A 25,158-nucleotide genomic window follows, 5' to 3' on the forward strand; every position below is an offset into this window, starting at 1 on the left:
TGAAAAGTATTCGATAAAGATACAAAACGATAGCGTAGGTTTGTGAACGCTAATCATATCATTCTTATGCTTTGCGAGTCGACTAATAGCAGTTAAAAGAAGGGTTGGCTTGATGCGCATGCGCCTGTGAAAGCGAACTCACCCTCGTCCAGTGAGAGTGGGGAAAGCGAGAGCGTAGAGAAAAGAGATAGAGAACGTAAATGAAAGGAGTGAGAGAGTAAGTTAGAGAAAGAGAGAAAGAGAGAGGGAGAGGGAGAGAAGAGAGAAGAAAGAGAGAAGAGAGAGTAATAGAAGGAAATAGAAGAGAGGGAGAACGTGCGAGAGGGGGAAGACGGGAGCAACGACGAAGAAAACGCATATCAGCGTCGCGTTCGGTGTGGCCTTAACGCCTTTCGTCTCGACTCACGTTTTCTCTCCCTTCGCTTTCGGTATTCTTAAGCATTATTTTCCTCCCTCTCTTTAACCCTCTCGGTCATTCCAATCTCACTCTTGTCTCTCAGGAACGTCTTCGTTTTTCTACTCGTTCATCTTCGTCTATTTCCGTCCGTTCGTCCATTGGTCTATTGAAGACAGCAAGATAGATAGATAGAGATAGAAAGAGAGATTGAGATAAAGATAGAGAGAGATAGAAATAGAAATAGAGAGAGAGAAAGAGAGAGAGAGAGAGAGAGAGAGAGAGAAAAGAGAGGACTAGTAGTCGCTACATTTCTCGAAAGCATACCCTTTGTTTATCGGTGTCCGTAATTCACCCTCTTGTTCGTTGTTCATTTTCGGGTGTCATCGCCTTCTTTCGCTTGTGTCTCCTTTATATTTCTCTGTTTCTTTTTTTTACGTTCATAACTCCTCGTTCCCGCGCCCGTGTACGATGCAGTGTGTCGCAGTTTTTTAGCATTCGCTTTGGAGCACCAAAGACGACCTTGGGTAAGTGGAAGTTGTATGTTCGTCGTGCACATATATGTAAGTGTGTGTGTGTGTGATTGTATACACGTGTATCTACATACATCATTTGTATCGGGTATATGCACTCTCTGCGGAAACGTAGAGGTTAAAAATACTTGTCGTTGGATGGAGAGGGAGGGAAAGAGAGAGAAAGAGCGAAAGGGAGAGAGAATGCTTGCTTGTTCCGAGTTTAGTTCTGTTATTAATGCTTGAATATTTGTTTAACTCTCGCTCAACGAATGTCGAATCATTTTGATTCAACTGTTGCAATAATCGCTTTATCTGTTACATATAATATATGTATTATTATTTCTTTGAGATAAACAATTCGGACATAGCTGTAGCGAGGATTGAGAAAACGCTCCAGGAAGGATACTTATGACAGTACAAATTATAGGAACAGATAAGAAGTGGGTCAAAATGACATTTCGGGCATTCGTACCCGAGTATCCAGACTTACAATTGAATATACGTAAAGGCCAAGGACACATGTGTGTGTGTGTGTATGGTGTAAAGGATAAATAGATTACATATTCGAAACGGAAATCTTTTGTGGTTGTTATATATCAGTGTAAATATGTGAAAGAAAATGAAACAGATAAAATTATAATAAATATGTTTACCGTTTTTTGTTTCTCACACGATCGATAACTAATGATTATTGATGATAGAGATTAAGCTTTCTCTTAATGACCAACCAACATCAGGGAGCCAGATATTTTATGACATCTATTGATGACAGAGCTGTTAATATCATCTTACGATATAAATTTTTCGAATGTATTTATCGCAACATTTGGTGAAATTATTCTTTCTTCATAATCAACAATCCTGTGTTTCTTCTAATACTTTACGCAATGATGTATTGTCATAAAGTATTTAATCATCAAGAGCCCTTCTCGTCCTGCTAGTCCAATGTTACTAGGGGTGGTTTTTTCTTTCCAGTTTGTCGTGAAGTTATTTACGATAATCTTTAAAAAAAAACAATTTCATTTAAGACGGAACATTTTCCAAAAAGATGTTCCTTTACCATTTAAAGAACATAATAATATGAAACATTATAAACAACTAACATGCTAGACGTTTTTGTATGTTAATATACTCGGATTTAGGTTCGAATATCCAAATATCCAGATTTGGATTTAAGCTCAGATTTTAAATAATAACGAGTAATTTGAGTACTCAGATATTCATTCCGATAATAAGAGCACTCATTTTTTCTTGCTCTTTTTTATTATTTTTATCTCTCTTCGATCCTTATGGTTTCACATAGATACACGCGTCGTAGTGACGTTTTTTGTCGACAAAAGGGGAGAGAAAGAGAGAGAGAGACAAGAAGAAGAGAAGGAGAAGGTCGAGGAAGAAAGGGAAGAAGCTATGCGGATCGTGTGGAAAGGAAAGCTTTTCTCCTTCGACGAAGAGGGAAGCCTCTCGCGGATCAATAGCGGCCGTTGCGGTCGGCACGATCAGCTGATTGGCCTACTGCTAATTCTGTTTACAAGTACTTGCCGGTGCGTGTATGGATGATGTGTTCTGTGCCAGAGTACATGCAGAGATTGGAACGCGGAACACGGAACGAGAAATAGAGAACGAACGAGATCGGCCGATTTCACGAGGCGCGCTTTTCGTTTGTTCGTTCATTCGTTTGTTCGTTGAATTCATCGAATTAAAAATTTAATAAAAAGTCTCACAAACATCGTTATTTCTCTTTTCATTCGTAAAATTTAAATATTATTAAACGTTTTAAAATCATAAGAGAGACTTTTTTATAAACTTTGTTATTTAAAAAATCCAATATGAAATCGATGAAGCTTTACAAACAGGCTTTCGAATAAATACGGATTATTCGTTCGGTCAAGGAACTTCCGTCATTTTTATAGTTTCTCATTTTGTTTTTTGTAATTGAGTATTATCAATTTGAATTTTAAATTTATAGCGATTCGTGTTTTGATTATCTTTGTTCGACCTTTAATAGCCGAACGATTAAAGTAGATTAAAGAGGAAGGGAAAGAAAAAGAAAGAAAGAAAGAAAGAGAGAGAGAGAGAGAGAGAGAGAAAGAGAAAAAGAGGGAGAGAGAGAGAAGCTTTCCATGGATCAATAGTGTTCATTGTGGTTATGGCAACGAAATCAGCTGATCAGACTTCGTTAATTTGACTTATGAATTTTACGCTATGTGTGTAACATGTGAAAAATCAGAATATATGTCGATGTTATATCGCAAAGATAGGCAAGTTTAATAGTTTTGAGAGCCAATGTTCGCATATTTGGAAGAGCCACAAACAGAAAAGGTTTATATTTAATATGAAAGATATTTGAAGCATTCTTTTTTTAATGCTTTTATTAAAAAATATCGTCTTCTAATTGTTAGAATAATTATTATTTCTTACATTTTTAAACAGTTTTGTTATTTTTTTTCTAACTAGAAAAAAATTTATAAAAAGAAATTATATATTTTTTTAAAACAAAAAAGAATTCTTTATATATATATTTTTTTTTAAAGAAAAAAAAAATTCTTTATATATATATATATATTTTTTTAATAAAACAATATTCAGAAAACAATTTATAAGACATTCTTGTATTGAAAAATTGATCATTGAACAAAGAGTTGGAGAGAATACATCGATCGAGTAACACTTTAGATTATATTAGTTTATAGTGATCATTAATTATATTGTTTATATCATTTTGATGACATATTACATTACATAATATATTTTTAATCGACAAGGTGTCACAATTTTACAACAACGATCAGTACAACAATAGTATTCGTCTTATTAAAAATTGAATAATAATTAGAATAAATATATAATTATTTAAGAATAAAAAATTCATGAAATCATAGACGTAATAATATCACCGTTCACGAGAAAGAAAAGAGAGCTATCGCGGTGTTTTTATTCTTATCGATCGCGACCCGTGGAAACTATGTAGGATGAATACAAATGTGGGAATCCTGTTGAATATTCCTCTACCGAAAGTATTGCCTCGTATTTTTCTAAAAAAACCTTTCTGAACAACGAACAAAGATTATTTATTCTTAAGAATTACTTTTACTTTTTTTCTTCTTTCTTATTTTCTATTTTTTTCTTTTTTCTTTTTTTCATCTTCCACTTGTTCAATCGTATCTCTTTGTTCAACCTTAATTTAAAAATTAGAGATTTAATTGAGTATATGCAAACGAGAGAAGCAGAAGAATATCGGTTGCTCATTGGCTTTTCTTATCACGAATCTGATTACGTCGCTAGGATACATATTAATCGTAAAATACTATATATATATATATATATATATATATATATATATATAATATATATATATATATATATATATATATATAATATGTATATTTTATATGCATATATATATCTTGCGACAAGAATGGCCGATAAAACATTATTTTCGCGTTCGAGGTTGAACATATTCCAATTTGATATTATTATTGTCATTAGATTTTTATAAAATGGAAAACCTAAACTGATTTCAAAGAATTGTCAGTAATAACGATCATAAACAATCCGGTGTCTTGTTTTTTTTTCTCAGAAAAATTCAGATTATTTAATGACTTCGTATTAATAATGATTGATTATGAATAGCGTGTACATAATCTCATAGAATGATTTTGCGTTGACATAAGAAAGAAAAAAAAGAACAAATTAGAACAATTTAGAAATGTCTAGAAAAGTTATATAAGTACTTATTATCCAAACACACATATCTTATGTATATATATGTATCAATATGTAATTATATATGCGCATATATATATAAAATAACGCTTATGCCAGAAAAGAAATAACTAATACATATGATTTATATTAATAACGAATAAGAATCGAATCTGATATTATTTATCGAATTGATAATTCCCAAATCAAGTGTCATACATTATCAGAGATCTTAATTGTAACAATTTTTCAAATACTTCCCCGTGATTCGATAAAAGGGATTGACTTATTTTCTTGAATGTAATCTTTAATTACGTGGCAATTAGGATCGTACAAAGAGATTAAGAAAACGTACGAATATATGTATATGTATTATCATAACATTCACTATAGTCTGATAGAATTTGAGATCAAATTTTGATCGGTATAAATGGAGCTAAAATTATAGGCGGGAAAAGAATTGAATTTTTTGAGAATTGAGATTTTTTGAAAAAATGACATAATGCAATCGGCGCAGTACTCCGCAATGCAGTTTTCTCGAGGTAACTTCCCGTTTTTTTTCAATCGTTGAAATATATATATATATATATATATATATATATATATATATATAGAGAGAGAGAGAGAGAGAGAGAGAGAGTGAGACAGAGACAGATTTCTTAAAGATCTCCAATGTATTGTAATATCAAATTCTCTTTCTTCCTCTTTTATTCTCTTTAACCTTGGATATCCTTATTCTCTTTTTTTACATGGGTATCTTATTAGCTAAAATTAATTTGAACGATTGACGCATGGCATATACGCGTATAGTCAAAGATTATATACAGTGAAACCTATAATTTATTTTTACCATATTGGAACTATTATGAAATGGAATTGACGCAACTTTGACGCAATCTATCATTTATTTCTATTTTTCTCTTTTGTTTTTCCATTACATTGTTGAGTTTGTAAAATAAAAGATCACGTGTTTCGGGCATAACTTAACTCACGACCAGATAAAAATGTTCATTCGTCTTATAATCGCAAAGAATTAATTTTTATTCAATAACTTTGAACAGGTGTTGAAAAAGATTTCGAATTGTATAAATCGTTATAATTTTCAATTCTTTTAGCGATGTAGTTATATTATGTAACTTATAAGAATTTATAAATGTTCCAAAGAAACTCTAATTATTATTAAAATCAAAATTTAAATGGCAACGTAGAACGATTTGAATGTCAGTGATCGTGTCAGTAAATTTAGTTCAAGTCTATCAAAAATATACTCGAGGTATTGTCGTCACCACGACAAGAGCTGATGGTCCCAATATTTGAACTTCGAATTTTATTGAAATTGATTAAGAAGTAGATGATACGTATGTATTTATCAAATATGTATCATTAATGATATTTTTTTATAGTTTTTTATGATCTTTTAATGATCAGAATGCGGTTTGACATATTTGCACTATTGAATTATAGAAAACGATTAGCATCGATCTGTATTTCAAAGAATATCAGGAGAAAAAGGTCGAATGTTTTTTCTTCTCATTTCTTTTTAATTTTTTTAATTTTTAAAAATTTTAAGAAATTTTTGTTTACTTCTATTTATTTTTATCATATTATCGTCGTTATAATCAAGTTCACCTAATTTTCCATTTACATGGTAGATTGGTTTCAGGAAAAATCATGTAAAAAGAGAATTAGGTATATGCTCAAAAAGAAACGATGAAGTCCTTAGTTAAATTCTTGAACGTTGATTAATCGACGGGAAATCACAATAATAGGCGAGTCGAACGTCCAATGCTATTATGGAAATTAATTAAATATTACGTCGAATGATTTATTTCGTGGAAAGACACAAAGAAAAAAATCACCAAAATTCTTTCCATCTATATTAATTCCCTTCCTCAACTATATTTTTTATATTTCCTCAACTATTTCTTGGAACAACGTCGATCTTTAAAAGAGATTTAACCACCTGTCGTATTTATATATGACTTTGTAAACAAATTATATCTAACTATGTGGATGCATACAATGAATTCGTTAAGCGAGCAAAGCCAAGGTTGATGGGAAGGCAAAATCATATGAAATAATAGATTATTGATTCTAAGCTTATAAGAAAAATTAGGGAAAAATAATTGAAAAAAAAAAAGAGAAAATTTTTTTATCACCGTTTTTTTATCATATTATTATATTTTTATCATTATACATAAACAATATTCTTTTCATATTAAATACATGTTGATATCATTTGTCTGCAACTAATAAAACATTATCTTAGAGATTAATCTTAGTGATAATTATCGTGATGATTGAAGAGTTATTAAAAGAGTTATTATTACTGGGAAAACTAAGAAAATTGAGCATCATATAAAAATAGAGAAAAAGGAAAACAAAATAATAAAAAAATATCTTTTCTTACTATCGAGAATCAAAGTTATTGCGAATAAGCGAAGCGTTTACTTTCTACCAGTTTTCTCCTTTCTTCGCGGGAAGGAGCAACGGGACGTGAAATTTTCAACGTCGAGGTAAATTAAAAAAAAAAGAAAAGGGAAGAAGAAAAAGAAAAAGTAAATAAAAAGGAATTAGCGCCTTTTCAATTCCTTTCACATCGCCGTTTATAAATAACCTTATTTTTGGAAAACGAAAAGTGCAGTAAATTCGAATTAAAGAACGAATACATTTTTGTTTTGGAGAAAATTGTTTATTTCGAATTCTATTATCTTGTATTTATTTTATTTATATTAATATTCATTTTGATATTTTAATTAAAATATAATTCGATCGAAAATGATTGAACTCGATGTGCGAAATAGAAAGACGCCGAGAGTAAGTACATTAGACACAAATTAACTGACTCATTCGGACGACCGGTAGTACATGCCACTAAATAAGAGTTATCTTATTATCCTTTTAACCATTTATCAGACCAATTTCTGTTTCCCGTACCGCGGAACCATATTTTTATCCATCTTCGCGAGAAAGAACAAAGACCGGAAGAAGACCGAATATTTTTTTTTATTTTTGCATTTTTTCTTTACGTTTTTCCCCTATTCGTATATAATCGTTTCTTTTTAATTCGAAACACACACACATACATTCTTTATTTGTCTGTCTCTCTCTCTCTTCCTCTCCCTCTCTTTTGTATCTCTCTTCTAACAGTTTCGAGCTCTTAGAATCTTTAGATTCTTTCTTCTTTGACGAATATCATCGTACGATCTTCATAAAATCTACGGGAAACGTTTTTTCATCGTCAAAGTAGAGAACTAGAGACGTTGAAAAACGTGAAAAGCGAAGTCGATGACCCGACACTTTCATGAGAAGTTGCGAGAGTAAAAAGTGTTGCTACCTTAGGGATCTTAAAAATCAAATTTTACCGAGCTCGTTTCACAGAGAATCGTGATAAAATTGTTATGTTTAATGTAGAATTATGTACCAGAAAGATTTTTTCGCCTTTATTTAAATATTTGAAAGATTATACTGAGATACATGTGTGTGTATGCATTAACGTTGAAATATTGGTAAGATCATTTTAAATCTGAAATGGGTAAATTAATTATTTTTATCATGATAGAAGATGCCATCAACTCTCTTTATGTGTGTGTGTGTGTGTGTGCGTGCGTGTAAGTGAATGAGTGAGTGAGTGAGTATGTATGTATGTATGTATGTATGTATGTATGTATGTATATATCTCTCCTCTATCCCTTACCCTTTATATATTCTCTGACATATATATTTTTTAGTAACTACGTCATTCGCTACAAGAACTCTATACGTTTGCAAATCGATACGTGAAGATGTTTGCATGTATGCATACGTATAGATATGCGTGTGTTAGAACATGCAGTCTCTCTTCGGTGTCAACCGTGGATAATACGTATGTAAAATCTTTATGGTGGGTTAGAAACATTCTGATGAAGAAATAAAAGAAAACATATATATATATATATACATATATATTGTATTATATATATTATATATGTTTATATATCTATCTCTTTTGAAAGTGTCAATTTTCTTGTCTTTTTGAATTGTTTTTCCCAAAATAGTCACTAAGATAGACATCGGTAAATACGTGCCTGATGTAATCTACGAAATAGTGATATGTTGCGTAATATTAGAGAGATAGAGAGAGAGAGAGAGAGAGAGAGAGAGAGAAAGAACACGTAAACATATACATAGTAATTTCACAAATCGCGTAGGATATCGTTTCGAAAGATACGATAAATTCAATGAAGAATAGCGGCTTATTCTCAGTTTCGTTTAAAATTGTCGTTTCAATTATCATCATATTTGATTTATATATATGCATATGTCCTTGATTTTCATAAAAAAGAAATCTCATTCGTTACATCTTTATTGCGTTTATATATTCGATATCTTTTTGCGATAAGAGTACATCGGTGTCAGATAATATAATAATCATCGTTAATTATTCGACGACAGCTGATCTTTTTGTTAAAATTGCTTTCAACAGTTGATTAAATTGGAGTTGAATAAATGAAAAAAAAGAGAAAGGGAAGAGAAAAAGAAAGAGAGAGAGAGAGAGAGAGAGAGAGAGAGAGAGAGAAAGGGAGAAAGAGAGAAATAATGCCTTTATGATAGAAGTTATTACGCAGCGTGACTTACAATCGGGCAATGATCGAAAGACGTAAACAATTTCTCTCTCTTTCTCTCTCTCTCTCTCTCTCTCTCTCTCTCTCTTTCTCTCTTTCTCTCTCTTTCTTTCTCTCTCTCTCTCTCTCTCTCTCTCTCTCTCTCTATATATATATATATATATATATATATATATATATATATATATATATTTCTTACTTATAAGCGAATTTCTTAGAAGATTTCTTATTTTTAATCGATCAAACGTCACGTTGACGCGATATCATATTTTTTCGCAATATACTTGCGTTTTTCAATTCTTCGAATTAATTAGAGGAATAGATTTTCATTTGTATTTAGTTTGTAATTGTAATTTGACAAAGAAAATAAAACATGACAATCGAAAATATAAAGAACCGATTTTCATCGATTAATAAATATTTTATTTTTCATTGAATTTTATGGAAAATTCTTTTTTTTTTTTTATTTATTTTTGCCACAAATCTCAATATAGTTTATAACTTTGCTATGTTGCAAATGATAGTGTAAATTAAAAAAATGGTTATGCAAAGGACGGTAGAGTCGGACGGTTTAGTTAGTTCAAGATGATGTTTGGAGTAACGAGTGAAACAAGTCACGGGGAGATAAATTCTACCGTGTTAAGAGTCATTCTCCTGTTTATCTTATGCGATAACCATATTAGCTAGTCACAAGAATATTTAATTTAATGAGCTCACGAAGACTATCCCACAGAGAGTCTGCTCCTTATTATAAAAAATATATATAATTACAAATCATTTTCTCGATGATATTAAAACTCGTTGCCGTTCAATAAAATAATATCCTTTATGGAATTAGTTTCAAAATAAAAATTAGAGCAAGATTATGATAATAGCTAGCAAAGTGTGGAATTTATATAAGTAAATTGTACGTACAATGCTGCAGATGTTTAGCTTTTTATAATTCAATTTTTTGTGTTGAAAAAAAAACAAGTTATATAATGTGAAACCTACAGTATACTATGTATACTATATAATTGTACTAAGTATACTGTGTAATTGTAAGTATAACTTATATTTAGTATGATCTAAGAATTAATTTTGTGACGAACAAAATAGCTTATCACAATTTGTATTATCACAAGAAATATCTATTTTTGTTAAGAGAAATCATTCTCATTTTAAACATAATTCTACTGGATCAAAAATATTTTTTATTGTTTTTGAAGATACTTAAGAATATGAAAGAAAAAAATTTATTTTATTAATAAGAAATCATATTTCGTTTAACACAAATTCTTTTTTTCCAAGAATATGAATATTTTTCCAAATAGATCGACATATTTTTATTACTACAATATGTTTTTTTCTCTGTTTTTTTTTTTTTTCATTCATTATCGCGTCAACTGCTTGTATGGGTTATTAGCGTCATTAAGAGGCAAAGTTCACAGTTTTTTTTATACAATTTGGTGTACTGACACAATTTCGCAACTTATAAAAAGACGAATTTCGAACGATCATATTCACCTTCAAATGACTGTGCAAAAGAGATGAAAAAAAGAATAAGTAAGTTTGAAATTTATCTGTTTCATTGCAAAATATATATTTTAGTTATTCGAAAAGTTTTATTTAGTGATTTATCATATATACATACGTAGGTGCAGATATTTGTCTTCACGTATCGAATGTTAATTTAATTTTGATTTATTCACCAAAAATTTTTTTTAATTCAAAAATCTTTTTTAATTAAATTTAAAAAATATATATAAGAAAAAATAAAAAATAAAAAATGTAGTTGGTTATACGATTCAAATGTCCACTAGAACAATACCTTTTTATTTTTCTAAGAAAATTAATCACGACAATTAGGTGACGATAGATGATATGATATAAATAATATATAACGATTAGTACGATGTATGTAATATCATACAGTCGCAATTAGGGTCTTATCTAGACTATTCGAATCGTAAGGAAAAGCGCGCGCTTTTATTTTAAATATGAGTTAGCTTGCAAGAGAAACGAAAGAGGGAAAAAGAAGAAGAAGGGAGAAAGAAGGAGGAGGGGTGATGAAGAAGAAGGAGGAGGAGGAGGAGGAAGATGAGAAGGAGGAGAAGGAGAAGGAGGAGGAGAAAAAGAAGAAGAAACATATATATATACAAGAGACCTGAGAAGAGTGTGCGCTTAGATGGCAGCTATCAGTATTAACCCGGCCATCACGGCGCTCGCGTACGAGGGAGCATTTATTTGCATTTGAAGTAATTTTGACAAAAAAAAAATAGAAAGAAAAAACCATATATAATATTTAGAAATTCGAGACACGAGATTTGATCTTCTTAGGAGGTGGGAGTGGGGATGGGGGGACAAAAAAAAGAATAAAATAGTTTGTGTGTTTAGTAAGTTCCCGCGTAAATTCAATATCGGTCATGTGATATCGCGAGAGACACGTCGTACTTGTGTTGTTTTTTCGAGACCTTATGAAAGAGAGAAAGGGAGAGAGAGAGAGAGAGAGAGAGAGAGAGAGAGAGAGAGAGAGAGAGAGAGAGAGAGAGAGAGAGAGAGAGAGAGAAAGAGAAAGAGAGAGACGTAGAGAGACGTAAAGATAGAAAAATCGGAGATTAGACCATGGAATGTGAAACTCACGTGGTTGTTACAAGATATAAATAAAAATAAATTAGAAAGAAATAAAGAAAAAAGAATTCGAAATATTTTACAGAGAGGGACAAAAGAAAGGGAGGAAGAAAGAGAGAGAGAGAGGGGATAGAGAAAGGGAGAGAGAGAGAGAGTTTTGTGGAAGTTTAATCTTTTTACGAGTTGAGTGATAAGAAGAACCACGCGTGATGCTGCTGTTGATATGAAAAGTTCGAAGATCCATTTGAGATTCGACCGATTGATAGAACGTAAATAGAAACGAGATATTGCGATAGTTTTAATATAAAGGACGTGTTGTCCTTTGATTGTGTTAATCTCAAGAATTTCAAGAGCGACAAGAAATACACATACATACACGTACATGTATATATATATATATATATATATATATATATATATATATATATATATAACATATACACACACATGGATATCGTGTAAACGAACTTTTATTTAACGATAACGTTACAGAACGGATTGTACGTTGCATTCATGTTTTCTACACGAGTGTAACATTCCTTATGAAACTTTTGATTCAGTAGATCGATCGTATTCGAAGTAATTCGAAGTTTCAATTCAAAGGAAAGAGGACGTTGGAAAGAAAAAAATTGTTGAGAGATCACTTCCACTTTCCTCTACCGATCTTTGGAATCAACTTTAATGACGTGTTTTCTCGTTATGGTACGTCCTTTTTATTTTATTTTCTTTTCCATTTTTTTTGATACTCCTATTGAGTTTTCGTATAAAAATCGTTCGATAGATATTCGATAGATATTCGATAGATTGCTCCGGAACAATGATGAAAACACGAAAATAAATGCTCGTAAGTGATAACGAATTAAAACAGCTGTCGATTCATTATCTCACTTATCAATAGTAATTAAACGATTTATTTCTAGATGATTAAGAGATTTCGTTTTTTTTTGTTATTCAATAATAATCAAATACCAGGTTTATATATATATATATATATATATATATATATATATATATTTATATTTGATATTATTAATATTATTCATTAATACCTACTATTTTTATTATGTACTTATTATTATGTATATATGTGTTTATATATATATGCATGTATATATGTATATATGTACGAATGTGTGTATATTTTGTGAAAAAGCTAAATTTTCAAAGAAAAGAAAATGAAAAGAAAAGCGTCATAATCTGAAACAACACTTCGTTTAGTATGGTTTCACATTGTCATTTTACCTGAAGAAATCCAATTGTAAGGGATTTACTTTCTTGACCCTTAAACTCTTTATTTCGTTAGAAAGATATAGCAAAGACATATTTAAATACATATACATATATACATACTATAAAGAATTTCATTTTACATAGATACGATAATGTGAATTTTTAGTTACTGAAACTAATTAAAGCATTAATAAAACATCATGGCTGAGAAATTTGATGGAAATATGATAAAAAGGAATTATTGATTTTTTTTTCTTTCTATATGAGAAAGTTACAAAAATTTGCATGATTAATTCTGTTAACAATAAAAAGAAAACAGTCACGTTCTGTTAATAATACAACGAGATCGATCACGTTCAAAAAATAAACAAAAAGAGAAAGAGAGTGAGAGAGAGAGAGAGAGAGAGAGAGAGAGAGAGCAAATGTTGTTTTAATTTTGTTGTTGAAACTAATAAAAAATAAGCACGTACAGAATTTTGAATTTGGTAAATAAAGCATGACAATGGTTGACGAAGCAAATGATAAAAATGATATCATTGAAGTGTCAAGAATATGTTTCGTTATGGATGGATAAACAAATGATTATCATTGGTGTGTCGAAACACGTAGTAAACCATGGATCATTCGTTTTTTTCGAGATAACTAAGGTCCATAGTTTCCCGGTCAAACGTTATCCGACTTTCCGATAATAACCGAACTGTCAGTTCTAAGGAGCCACGTGCTTTCTTTCTTCAAACGTTACGCGCCAAACTTTAATTCGAACTTACTGTTCGATTTTTCACGAAGTATTTTCATTTACTTTCTTTATCTTTTTAATTTCATATTCTTTTTTGCTGCTGGTTTTATTATAGGCAAAATGATTCATTTTCGTATTTGCACATGTATATGCAAATTTATTCTGCATTATATACAAAAATTATTCAAAGTGTAAAATTATGTTAATCGTAATTATATGTAGTATTGTTTATTGCGTTGGTTATTGTTTTTTTAATTTCTATATTAAACACTTTTCTGAATAATCAATATTTGAATAAGAATTTTAATTCAATTATGAATGTAACCAGTGTAGAAAGCATTAGTTTTTGCATATAATAGATGGTGAACAATGAGTATAAAATTATAATTATTTCCTAACAATATTCGTTTCTATTCAATTTATGCACATAGATATTATGTAATATGTATTAATTACATATATATGTATTCTTTTTTTGAAGATCATACTCGGAAACTAATAACAAATTAGTAAAAGTGATTTTATTATTAATTCGTATTATACATAATGAACGATTTGTTCCCATTAATGCACATGAATAGAAATGTTTTTGATTGGAACTTTAGAATGGTCAAAGTTTCTAGTATTTGCCATCGTGATTCCTAGTAGTAACAAATCATAGATTTCCGATACGTTTAACGAAGAGAGTATGGTCTTAAGACGCTAAGTTCGACGAATTTACAGATTCTCCCTTTCACGCGAGAGAGGGAGAGTGGGAGGTGGGCCGAAGGCAGTGGAGGAGGAGATGGAGGGATGGGAGGAAAGATGCGTGGTAGAAAGAGAACCGAAGAGATAAGTGAAACTCGAGAAAATTCAAATTGCAATGAGCGTTCGACGGAGCACGTAACTTTTAATGTTTGTAAGTTTAAGCTTGTCAAGGATTCATCTGAGGTAATCTTATCGTCTTTTCGCGATTCAAGGACGAAATTTCATTTAACAATAATTTCATTGTCTATTTTATCAAAACCTCGTTTTGTGGATTATTCTTGATGGCACTTTAAGTGAGCACATATTACTTAGGTATTTCGATTAGAGTCTTTCGATATCTTTCTTTTCATATATTTATATAATGTTTTTTACGACGTATAATACATTTTTTTTTGTCGTATTATGTATAAAAAGAAGAAGAAAAACAAATAATGATTGTTAGCTTGAGGATAAGCTCTTTCGTTTATACCAGGGATCACAGTTTTAACTACAAATGAACATTCTGTTATGTGTCTCGTTATTCGATCGTTTTCAAAATAATGATCATAAATTTTTGTAAAATGTAATTTTTTTCTTTTTTATGGTAAAAATATTGTCGCTAAAATAATGGATATATATATTGTATATATATATATATATATATATATATATATATATATATATTAATATATGATATACTGAATAGAAAAAAAAGAAAATGCAATAATTTTGTAGTTAGGAATGAAAAGATTGATTTGTCATTCTTGTCTTTTATCGCTAATTTTAACCGACAGATCGAACGTCGACAATATTGAGAATCTGTTTCCTTTAACTTTTTCGATTTTACTTGTAGGAGGGACAACATCGTTGTGTTATCTTTAAAAGTTCTCTCGATAAGCGTTCGTACACCATAGCCCCTTTCAAAGGCGTCGATAGTGTGAAAGTGATCACAATAGTGTTTATGATCTACCGATTGCATCGACTCCCTACAGTCGAAGGTCTTTTGTGTGTCTACTCTTGTTTCATTGCTTTCTTCATCTATGTTCTCTTCTTTATTTTCATTTTATCGTATGTTGTTGAGACGTCGACCCGTTATCTGCTCAAACAATCAAACGTTCAATTATTGTACGATTGTTTCTGCCCTTCAATGACGATATCTTTGCGTAAGTTAATTAAAAATAAGGGGATAATTATATTGCGTTAGAAGAAGATAAAAATAGAATTGTAAATGAAACAAAAACAAAAGATAAAGAAAAAAGAATTTAGTTTTATATATACAATGATTGAATTTATTTATTTATGTAGATTTTGTCTTTAATATCTAATATTTTACAATAATTTGATATTTATTTATTTATTCAAGTTTTATAATTATTTTCGTTATTTAATCATTTTTCTTTCTTTCTTTTTTTATTTTTTGTTTTTTCTTTTTATTTTGTATATCTGATGGTATATATATATATATATATATATATAATATTTCAACATTCCTGCAGAGAATTCACTTAATTTATCTGCCTTTTCTACGTTAGACACGATAACAAAGGTACACATCCTCGAACATTGTTTTATATTAGCCGAAAGAAAGTAGGCCACCGGTTGTCCGTTTTAATGAAGCGGCCCACCCTTTTTCGTGAATTAAGCGCCGTAATTAATAAGGATTATGACACCTGGGCATGTTTTAGACGACGTCATTCAACAAAGCTGAAGGATTTTGTATTCTATTATATTTAACCCTTTATAATGGCATGTAACTTTGAAGTCGCATACTTAAATGTAATATATTAGATTGACAACTAAGTGATTGCGGATTTTAAATAAGAAGAAAAATTCAAAATTTTTTCTTAAAATATAACTTTATTCAATTAGGTATTGTTCGTTTTTGTCGATAACCTTTTGCCATCTTTCAGATAGTGTCATAATTACATGTTCATAAAACTTTTGATTTTTGCCAGCAAAAAACTGAATTAAATGTGATTTTATATCACCAGTGTCAAAAATTTTACCATTTAAGGATTTTTGCATGGAATGAAATAAATGGTAATCTGAAGGTGCAAGGTCAAGGCTATATGATGGATGTGACAACACATCCGAACCTAGTTCCAATAATTTTTGGCGAATGACCAAAGATGTGTGGGGCTTTGCATTATCATGCTGGAAAACAACACTCTTACGATTTGCCAATATTGATCGCTTTTCTTGAACTGCATCGCTCAGTTTGGCGAGTTGTTGAACGTACACGTTTAAATTAATCGTTTGGTTTTTTGGTAAAAGTTCAAAGTGCAGAATTCCTTTATAATCCTACCAAACTGACGGCATAATTTTTTTTTTGGTGAATCTTAGTTTTTGATGTCGTCTGGGTTGGTTCATCTTGCATCAGCCACGATCTTTTCCGATTAGTGCTGTTATAAACTATTCACTTTTCTTCGCCAATTATCAGTCGTTTCAAAAATGGATCAATTTCGTTGCGTTTCAGAAGCGAATCCCAGATGCTAATGCGTTGCATCAAATGAATTTCCTTAAGCTGATGAGGGATCCATAAATTGAGATTCCTGATATAGCCAAGCTGTTTTAATTTTTTTTTTTGAATGCATATATGCGATACATTGAACTTCTCTGCAATCTCACGTGTTGTGCCCTGACGATTTGAATCGATAATGGCCTTGGATAATGATCTCATCAACTTCAACTGGACAGTCAGATCGTTGAGTATTTTTCAGTGAAAAATCACTAGAACGAAATTTGGCAAACCAATTTTGATGCTGTCTTTCTTTCAAGGCTTCATTCCCATATACGGCACTTAACTTCTTATGTGATTACGATGCGTTCCTGTCTTTTCGGAAATAATACAATAAAATATGTCTGAAATGCACGTCTTGTTCTTCCTTTTTTAAATTGGGATAAAAACGAAACTAAATAACTAATCGATACATTTTTTTGCTATAAAGACGGAAGTCCAAACAAGAAAATAATATAGTTTAAGTGCTTTAAACACGTTGACAAAACAAAAGAATATACTAAGAATATTTATTGACAAAATCCGCAATCACTTAGTTATCGACTCAATATATATAGGTTCATAATATATGTATGTGTTTTTTTTTCAATTTTATTTCATTTTATAACAACGAAATTATTTATTAGTTCATATACGAGGTTTTTAGTGTTCTTTTTTAAGTCTAAGTTATAATCAATATAATATAATAATAATATATACTGGGTGTTTAAAACATAGCGTTGCAAATGTTTATCTCGGAAATAAGATATTTTTGGAGAAAAATTGTTCAGATAAGAATTATTTGATATCAAGAAATATTATTGTTTTTATTTGAGTGGAAGATTTCAAAATCATTATTTCAAAGTTAATTTCGGTTTCTTTTTCTTTTTAATGGAAATCCACATTTTTTATAACGGCAACATATTCTACGTGAAAAAACGACTAACTTTTGTCTGAACTATTTTTTCATTTGGAAATGGAAAAAAAATTGGGTTGTAGAGGATTAATAACTCTATTGAAAGTAAAGGATAGATGTCATTAAAAATGACAAGATATCAATTAAAATTCAACGAGTGGTTAGCAGAGAGATAGAGCGTGTTTGTACTGAGAAACGAGAAGTAGACGTGAAATGAATAGTAGTGTAACAAAATTTTTTAAAATCCAAATTTATTTAAAAAATAATTGAATCCTTTTTTTAAATAAATATTTTCTTTGATAGATTTAATTTATCTGATCTTTAAACTTTTAATATATGTATGTGGTTGCAAAATTAATATGTGCATTAATACATAGTTTTTCGTTCAATTTCGTAAAAAAATATTTGTAATAATGCAATTTTTTAGTTTTTTCAATATTGGACAATATTTAATATTTTTTCGCTAAAATATTAGAATTTCTGTTTTTCTAGAAAGTCAATAATTCTACTTCTTTTCTTTCTTTCTTTTTATATTTTTTTTTTTTTTTTTTTTTTTTTTCCATACGATCTTTGACATTTTAGCTCGGCTAAAAACATTCTCGGATAATATTCAGGGGTATTATGATAGATTTTAAATACACGAATACTAGGAAGAGCACGTAAATAAACTCGGAAGATTGGCGCAGGTGGACAAAGACAACTATTATATCTTCGATATAAATGTATGTTGATTCTCGTTAAATATTGGCTCAACTTTGCTTGGTAACCTTAAAATATAACATTGCATCGCTTTTCTTCTTATATATGTATGTGTGTATATTTGTGTTTACATTCACACGTACAATTAATTGTTACCAAAAGCTACATTCAAGGAAAGATACGAAAGCTTTAGCGGAGATCAAATTTAGACCGTAAACGTATCTAAGTATCATCTTCTAATATGTTTTCTTGGCTAACTTTTAAAATCGCGGAAGATATCGTGTCGTTAAAGTTTGTGAATACTTAACGTTTTGATTTGTTTTTTGTTGGGATCTTAGAAATTTATTGAATTTTTCATTATTTAATTATTACGGAGAATGTATTTAGAAAATATTAAGAAACTAAAATAATAGTAAGAAACAAATAAAAGCAATTAATTTTGTTATGCGAATTATATTAAGTAAAAAAATATATAAATACCTTTTTTTTTCTTTTAATTTAAATTTATTTCCAAAAAAAAGAAAATAGAAAAACGACCTCGATGAATACGGAAGGAAGAAGGAACAAGATGATGGTAGAAGAAGAAGAAGAAGAAGAAGAAGAAGAAGACGAAACGCAGTGGGGGAGGAAGATATGGTCGTAGTGTATCTCAAGAGAGAACCACGTGACCACCGTGGCCAACGTTAAATCCTTAAATTGATAGCAACTCATACACAATGAACTTCATTTATAATCGCCGACTCTAACTCGAGCCAGCTACATCGACCGGTTACGAAATGTCAGAAGCGGATCTCGTCTCTGTTAGGCGTATCTCGCCGAGTTAAATCTCGGGAACACGAGTGATATTAGAAGGATTCTTAATCAAATATAGCAATATCGTTTATTTGTCATATTCGATATCAATTGAGAGTGAAATATTCAGTTTCACATGAAATCTTTCGAATAGAGCTTACGTTATAATTCACTTGATAGTTTGTTAAGAATTTAGATCAGATTAGTTGAATGTATTGAACGTTCGATATCCAATTTATGAACAATAATTATTTTAGAAATCACTTCTATCACTGTAGCAATAGAACATTTCAAAAATCTTTATTTCACATTTAAACTTATATATATAATGTAATAGTTTCATCCTCTTTTCTCTCTCTCTCTCTCTCTCTCTCTCTGTCTCTCTTTCTAACAAAAATTGTAAAATATCAAATACTAGAGTTTATTTTAATTCCTAGTGTTGAAATCGACTTACTAGGTCACACTACCAGCATATTTTTCTAATGAAGTAGATAGAAACATCCTGACCAGAAGATAATCGAAAGTTTTTTTTTTTCCAGAATACACCGTTAGAGCCGAATCAGTATCGTTCGCCGTATGGGTGCCTGGGTTGACGATTGTTTAGTGGAGGAGGAGGAGGTGGTCCTGATCAAGCAGCAGAAGCAAAAGCATCAGCATAAACGGGGCTCATCAAGAAGGACTTGCCGAATTTTTGATCGAGTTTGCGATGGTGGCGGTGTGGTTACGGGCCAATTGCGTCCAGACATCATATTCTCATATTACGCTGCGTTCGCGTCCGCGTTGCTGTTGCCGTTACGTCGTCAGTTTACTAGGCAGTTATACGAGTGGCCGTGTTTACCATTATTTAAATCAAGGACGAAACTAAATCGGTTTTGAATTGAAAGTTCCGTGAAGTTTTCTACGAAATTTAAAACAATTAAACCTCATTGAGGAAAAGAAATCATATTCTCTTCTTCTTTTCTCTTTTCATTTTCTTTAGATTCTCGTTGTGAGATTATAAGAAGGGAAATCACAAGAAGAAACATCGAAGGTGGGCTTTGATGTCATTCGACACAAAGTCAGATAAATTGCGTTTGAACGAAGAACGCTTCCTTCGTGTTCGCCAATATGGCTGACTGGACCAAGTTCAAGGGCAAGAGAAATAGTCGAAAGAATGAACGAAATGGATCGATAGGTGAGAGAAACGATGGTTTTCCGAAGGAGTCTGGGTCATTGGAGGGAAATGGAGTATTGGATTCGAATGATCGAAAGATTGTTATTGAGGTTACCAATAGGACACCTTTCGAAATGGGCCTGGAAGAGACAGAAGAAAATACTGGAAGACAGAAAATGATGGAGGTTCTCTTAGAGGACTCTTCCAAAGCTTTAAATAGGTATAAGGATAACAGCGAAGAGAAAAGACTTGTAGAGAATTATAGCGATCAGTGGTTAGAGCCTGGATCGAGGATACGACAAGAAGCGAAACAAGAGTTGACAGAAAGTATGAATAATTCACCAAAGAGACCAGGAAGTCTTTATAAAGATGACTCGTTTAGTCCGCAAAAGTTGAAGAATGTTTTTAACGAGAGAAATTCGCTTTTTGGATCACCAACGAGGATCCCTCTCTCGTCGAAGAGTCACTCACTTACAGAGAAAAGTACGGAAAGACTCGTTAACGGTAAATCACCGAGAGAAGAAAAGCAACAACATCATGTTCAATTTAACAAGGATTCGAAAAAGCAATCACAACAACAAGAACAACAGCAACAGAATTTATCGGACGAGAGGCCACATCCGAGTCCTTCAATCTCTACTTCGACTACCAGTAGCTCTGAGGACAATTCGACTCTCGATCAATTTTGTGAAGCCAGACCACCAGACGGTGGTTGGGGTTGGGTTGTGGTTGCTGCTTCCTTTATGGTTAATCTCATAGCGGATGGCATCACTTTTTCATTCGGTGTCATTTACGTCGAGTTTCTTAATTATTTTGGAGAAGGCAAATCAAAGACTGCATGGATAGGTAGTCTTTTTATGGCAATGCCTTTGCTGTCTGGACCAGTAGCGAGTTTTCTAACGGACAGGTACGGTTGTCGGAGAGTCTCGATAGCTGGTAGTATATTAGCAACCGTAGGATTTATCGTGAGTTCATACGCAAATTCAATGGGGGTTCTAATTTTCACATTCGGAGTCGTTTCCGGTTTCGGATTATCTTTATGTTTCGTTGCGGCAGTCGTCATCGTCGCTTACTACTTCGACAAGAAGAGATCTTTCGCCACAGGATTGTCTGTCTGCGGCAGCGGCATTGGTACTTTTATCTTTGCACCTGTAACTCAGTATCTTCTTGCGGAATATGGTTGGAGAGGAACGATGTTGATACTAGCAGGTTTGTTTTTGAATTTGGCGGTATGTGGTTGTTTGATGAGAGATCTCGAGTGGACGACCACCATAACAAAGGCAAAAACTGAAGAGAGGAGAAAAAATCGTGAGAAAAAGAGATCGAGAATACAAAGCTCCAGTGCTGATTCGTTTTCCGCAAGTAGTTCGGCAAATACAACAACTCAAACGCCTCACGGTGATACAAAAAGAAGTTTTGCTTCGGCGAATGCGATGATCATCGAGAATCTTCGCCTGCAAGAGGAAGGAGACGACGATAAACTCTTCTCCAGTCTCGTCAGTTTGCCTACTTTCGTTAAAAACGGAGAGAAGGTTCCACTCGAAGTACTAGAGTTATTAAGTACTCGAAAGAATGTCTATAACGTCTTATTACAAAATTATCCGAATCTTTTGATATCCTCCAAGAGCTTCAGCGATTCCGGTGCTCTTCACGATCAAATAAGTATACCTTCAGCTAGATTCGTACCAACGCCCAGCCCATTAGCTGATCTTAAAGGCGAGGATCGGAAAGACAAAAGCTCGAAAAATGATGAGCAAGAACATGGAAGACAGACTGATACCGCGTATCTTTGGTGGTTAAAAAAAATCAACTCCGATAGTCCTTTGCGCCGTTCAAGTACCATGGAACATCCACGAAGACTGCCCACAGCCTATCTCAAGGACATCAGGATGCACAGGCACAGTCTCACATATAGAGGAGCCATGCTCAATATCAACAGGTATCGGTTGAGAGCCTCAAGCTGTCCAGATATTTACAGGAATTCGATGACCACGATAGCTAAAACGAAATTGGTCTGGTACGCCGGCCTTTGGGAGTTCTGGGATCTTATCGTTGATATGCTGGACTTTTCCCATTTTGCCGACTCACGATTCTTACTCTTTGCCATCAGTAACTTCCTTTTACACACTTGGTACGACGTACCTTATGTCTATCTCACAGATAATGCCATTGAGATGGGCTTCAGCGAAACCGACGCTTCCATTTTGATTTCGGTAATTGGTATCACCAACATGGGTGGCGAGGTAATCACAACAATTTGTTGTTCTTTTTATTTAAACTGAACAATTACGAGAGTCATTTAATTGTTATTTCTTTTTCATTATTTTCAGATTATTCTAGGTTGGGCTGGTGATAGAGATTGGGCGAATGCTTCCATCGTCTATGCCGTGTGTATGTCACTTTGTGGTGCAGTCACGGCTATGATACCTATGGTCGTCAGCAATTATTATATGCTCTGCGCAATATCTGGTGCCTTTGGTCTCTTTATCTCGGCGAATTATAGTCTTACCAGCATCATTCTCGTCGAGCTAATCACAATTGAGAGATTTACCAATGCCTATGGACTTTTACTTCTTGTTCAGGGTGTCGCAAATCTCATGGGTCCACCGTTAGCTGGTAAAATATCCATTATTGATAACTTGCCCGTGTCAAATTTCTTCACTTGTTCCATTTGCTTGTTCCAAGTGAGTTCATGTACAGATTTAGGTATTAGATTATCAAAGTGGTCAAAATGCGGTCAAAAAGGTTAGATACCATCGATTATTGGATCGTAATATACTTTGAAATTTGTTTACACAGATAGGAAACATTTTCAACGAAACAAATCCACCTTTTATCGTTAGACTCTTTTCAATCTTCTACTTATTTACCCTTATTAAAAGACGATTAGGGTTAGATTATTTTTAACAACCCAGTCTGTGATTGAAATTTCGCGACTAGGGTCTTCGACCTTATCGATCCGTTCTTTATTCTTTCAGGGTGGTTATATGACATCACCGGATCGTATGATCTCTCCTTCTACTTGGCCGGCTTCTTCATTGCCGTAAGCGGGGCGTTGCTTTTGGTAACGCCACTCATCGGCCTCTATCGAAAATTTAGGCCAGGCTTGAAGGAAGAGGTAGCTAACAAGGATTTCGCTGAAACGAATAATGTTTAAATTGTGACATGATTCATAACATTACAATACGAAAGATATTAAAAACAAAATGAACACAAAAAAAAAATAACGGAGGAGGAGGAGGTTAATGGAATTTATGGGAAAATTATCTTTCCAATTCAGGAATTGTAAATTTACGCGTAAAAAAAAGAGACATAAAAAAGAAAACACACATACTTTCTATGTATTTTGAAGATTTTTCTGACGGAGACGCGTACCGTCTATATACATATTATATAATATTAACTTTCATGTTGCACGTTGATTATTATTATTATTATTATTATTATTATTATTATTATTATTATTATTATTATTATTATTATTATTATTATTATTATTATTATTATTATTATTATTATTATTATTATTATTATTATTATTATTATTATTATTATTATTATTATTATTATTATTATTATTATTATTATTATTATTATTATCATTATTATTATTATTATTATTATTATTATTATTATTATTATTATTATTATTATTATTATTATTATTATTATTATTATTATTATTATTATTATTATTATTATTATTATTATTATTATTATTATTATTATTATTATTATTATTATTATTATTATTATTATTATTATTATTATTATTATTATCATTATTATTATTATTATTATTATTATTATTATTATTATTATTATTACTACTACTACTACTACTACTACTACTACTACTACTACTACTACTACTACTACTACTACTACTAATATTACTATTAATATTATTCCAGTCGAACGTTTTATGGTTCCTCCGTAGAAAATAGAGAGAGTAAGAGAAAAAAAAAAGAACAAGAAATAACGAAGTATCTTGTAGGTCCAAAGTCGGTCGATCAATATTACAAAAAAATAATAATAAAAAAAGAAAAAAAAGAAAAAAATAAGAAAAAAAACCGTTTGAGACGGGTAATTTACAAATTCGACTTTTTCAAACTTTTAAATTGTTATTTGCATGTTTATCTCTCATAATGAATAAACAGAGAAAAAAAAATAATGATAAAGAAAGAAAATAAAAATAAAAAAGCAATCTATAGTCGATAATATATAGTTAGATCCGTCGAGCTCATAAGAAGCATGTTCTCGTTAACGTTCACGTTACAATTATATCTGAGAGAATGATAGACTTATGAATTTTTTAAAGAAAACGATCGATTTGACGTTTACATATTGCTTGTTACATACGAAAGAGAAGGATAAAGGATTATGGAAAAAAGAAAAGAAAAGAAAAAGAAAAAAAGAAAATAGAAAGAAAAAGAACAAATGAAATCAACATTATCGTGGATAATGTTCTGAGAGTCGTGATCCAAGGCCAAAGAATTTTGTCTCGTGATTGGATGATACACTTCAAAGGGCGACAGTTGTGTAAGAACAAAGATTTAAAATTTACTATAGTCATATATAAGA

At 31.4% G+C, this 25,158-nt stretch overlaps 1 protein-coding gene and 1 long non-coding RNA gene across 7 annotated transcripts; one reads left to right on the plus strand and one right to left on the minus strand.

The window, feature by feature from the left end:
- Positions 1-423: 423 nt before the first annotated feature.
- On the minus strand, positions 424-2,429 carry LOC146873112 (uncharacterized). The gene is made up of 3 exons (XR_014981931.1): positions 2,013-2,429; positions 722-1,910; positions 424-560 (listed from the first exon to the last, which is right to left on the minus strand). It is a non-coding gene; the product is annotated as an uncharacterized LOC146873112 (long non-coding RNA).
- On the plus strand, positions 750-24,000 carry LOC118451027 (monocarboxylate transporter 9). Of its 6 annotated transcripts, none has more exons than XM_085655739.1 (5): positions 11,544-12,527; positions 14,515-14,689; positions 19,961-22,817; positions 22,905-23,190; positions 23,553-24,000. In XM_085655739.1, the coding sequence occupies exons 3-5, from the start codon at positions 20,529-20,531 to the stop codon at positions 23,729-23,731; spliced, it is 2,754 nt and encodes a 917-aa protein (XP_085511865.1). In that variant the 5' UTR covers positions 11,544-12,527; positions 14,515-14,689; positions 19,961-20,528; the 3' UTR covers positions 23,732-24,000. The 6 variants fall into 6 exon arrangements, with proteins under 6 accessions (XP_035743021.1, XP_035743025.1, XP_035743024.1 ...); XM_035887127.2 differs by lacking the exon at positions 14,515-14,689 and having other exon boundaries at positions 19,961-20,304; positions 20,401-22,817; XM_035887128.2 differs by lacking the exons at positions 11,544-12,527; positions 14,515-14,689 and adding an exon at positions 750-921.
- The last annotated feature ends 1,158 nt before the right edge of the window (positions 24,001-25,158 follow it).

Source organism: Vespa mandarinia, chromosome 3 (genome assembly GCF_050613455.1).
Source record: "Vespa mandarinia isolate Hongniang chromosome 3, ASM5061345v1, whole genome shotgun sequence".
Taxonomy (NCBI): Eukaryota; Metazoa; Arthropoda; class Insecta; order Hymenoptera; family Vespidae; genus Vespa; species Vespa mandarinia.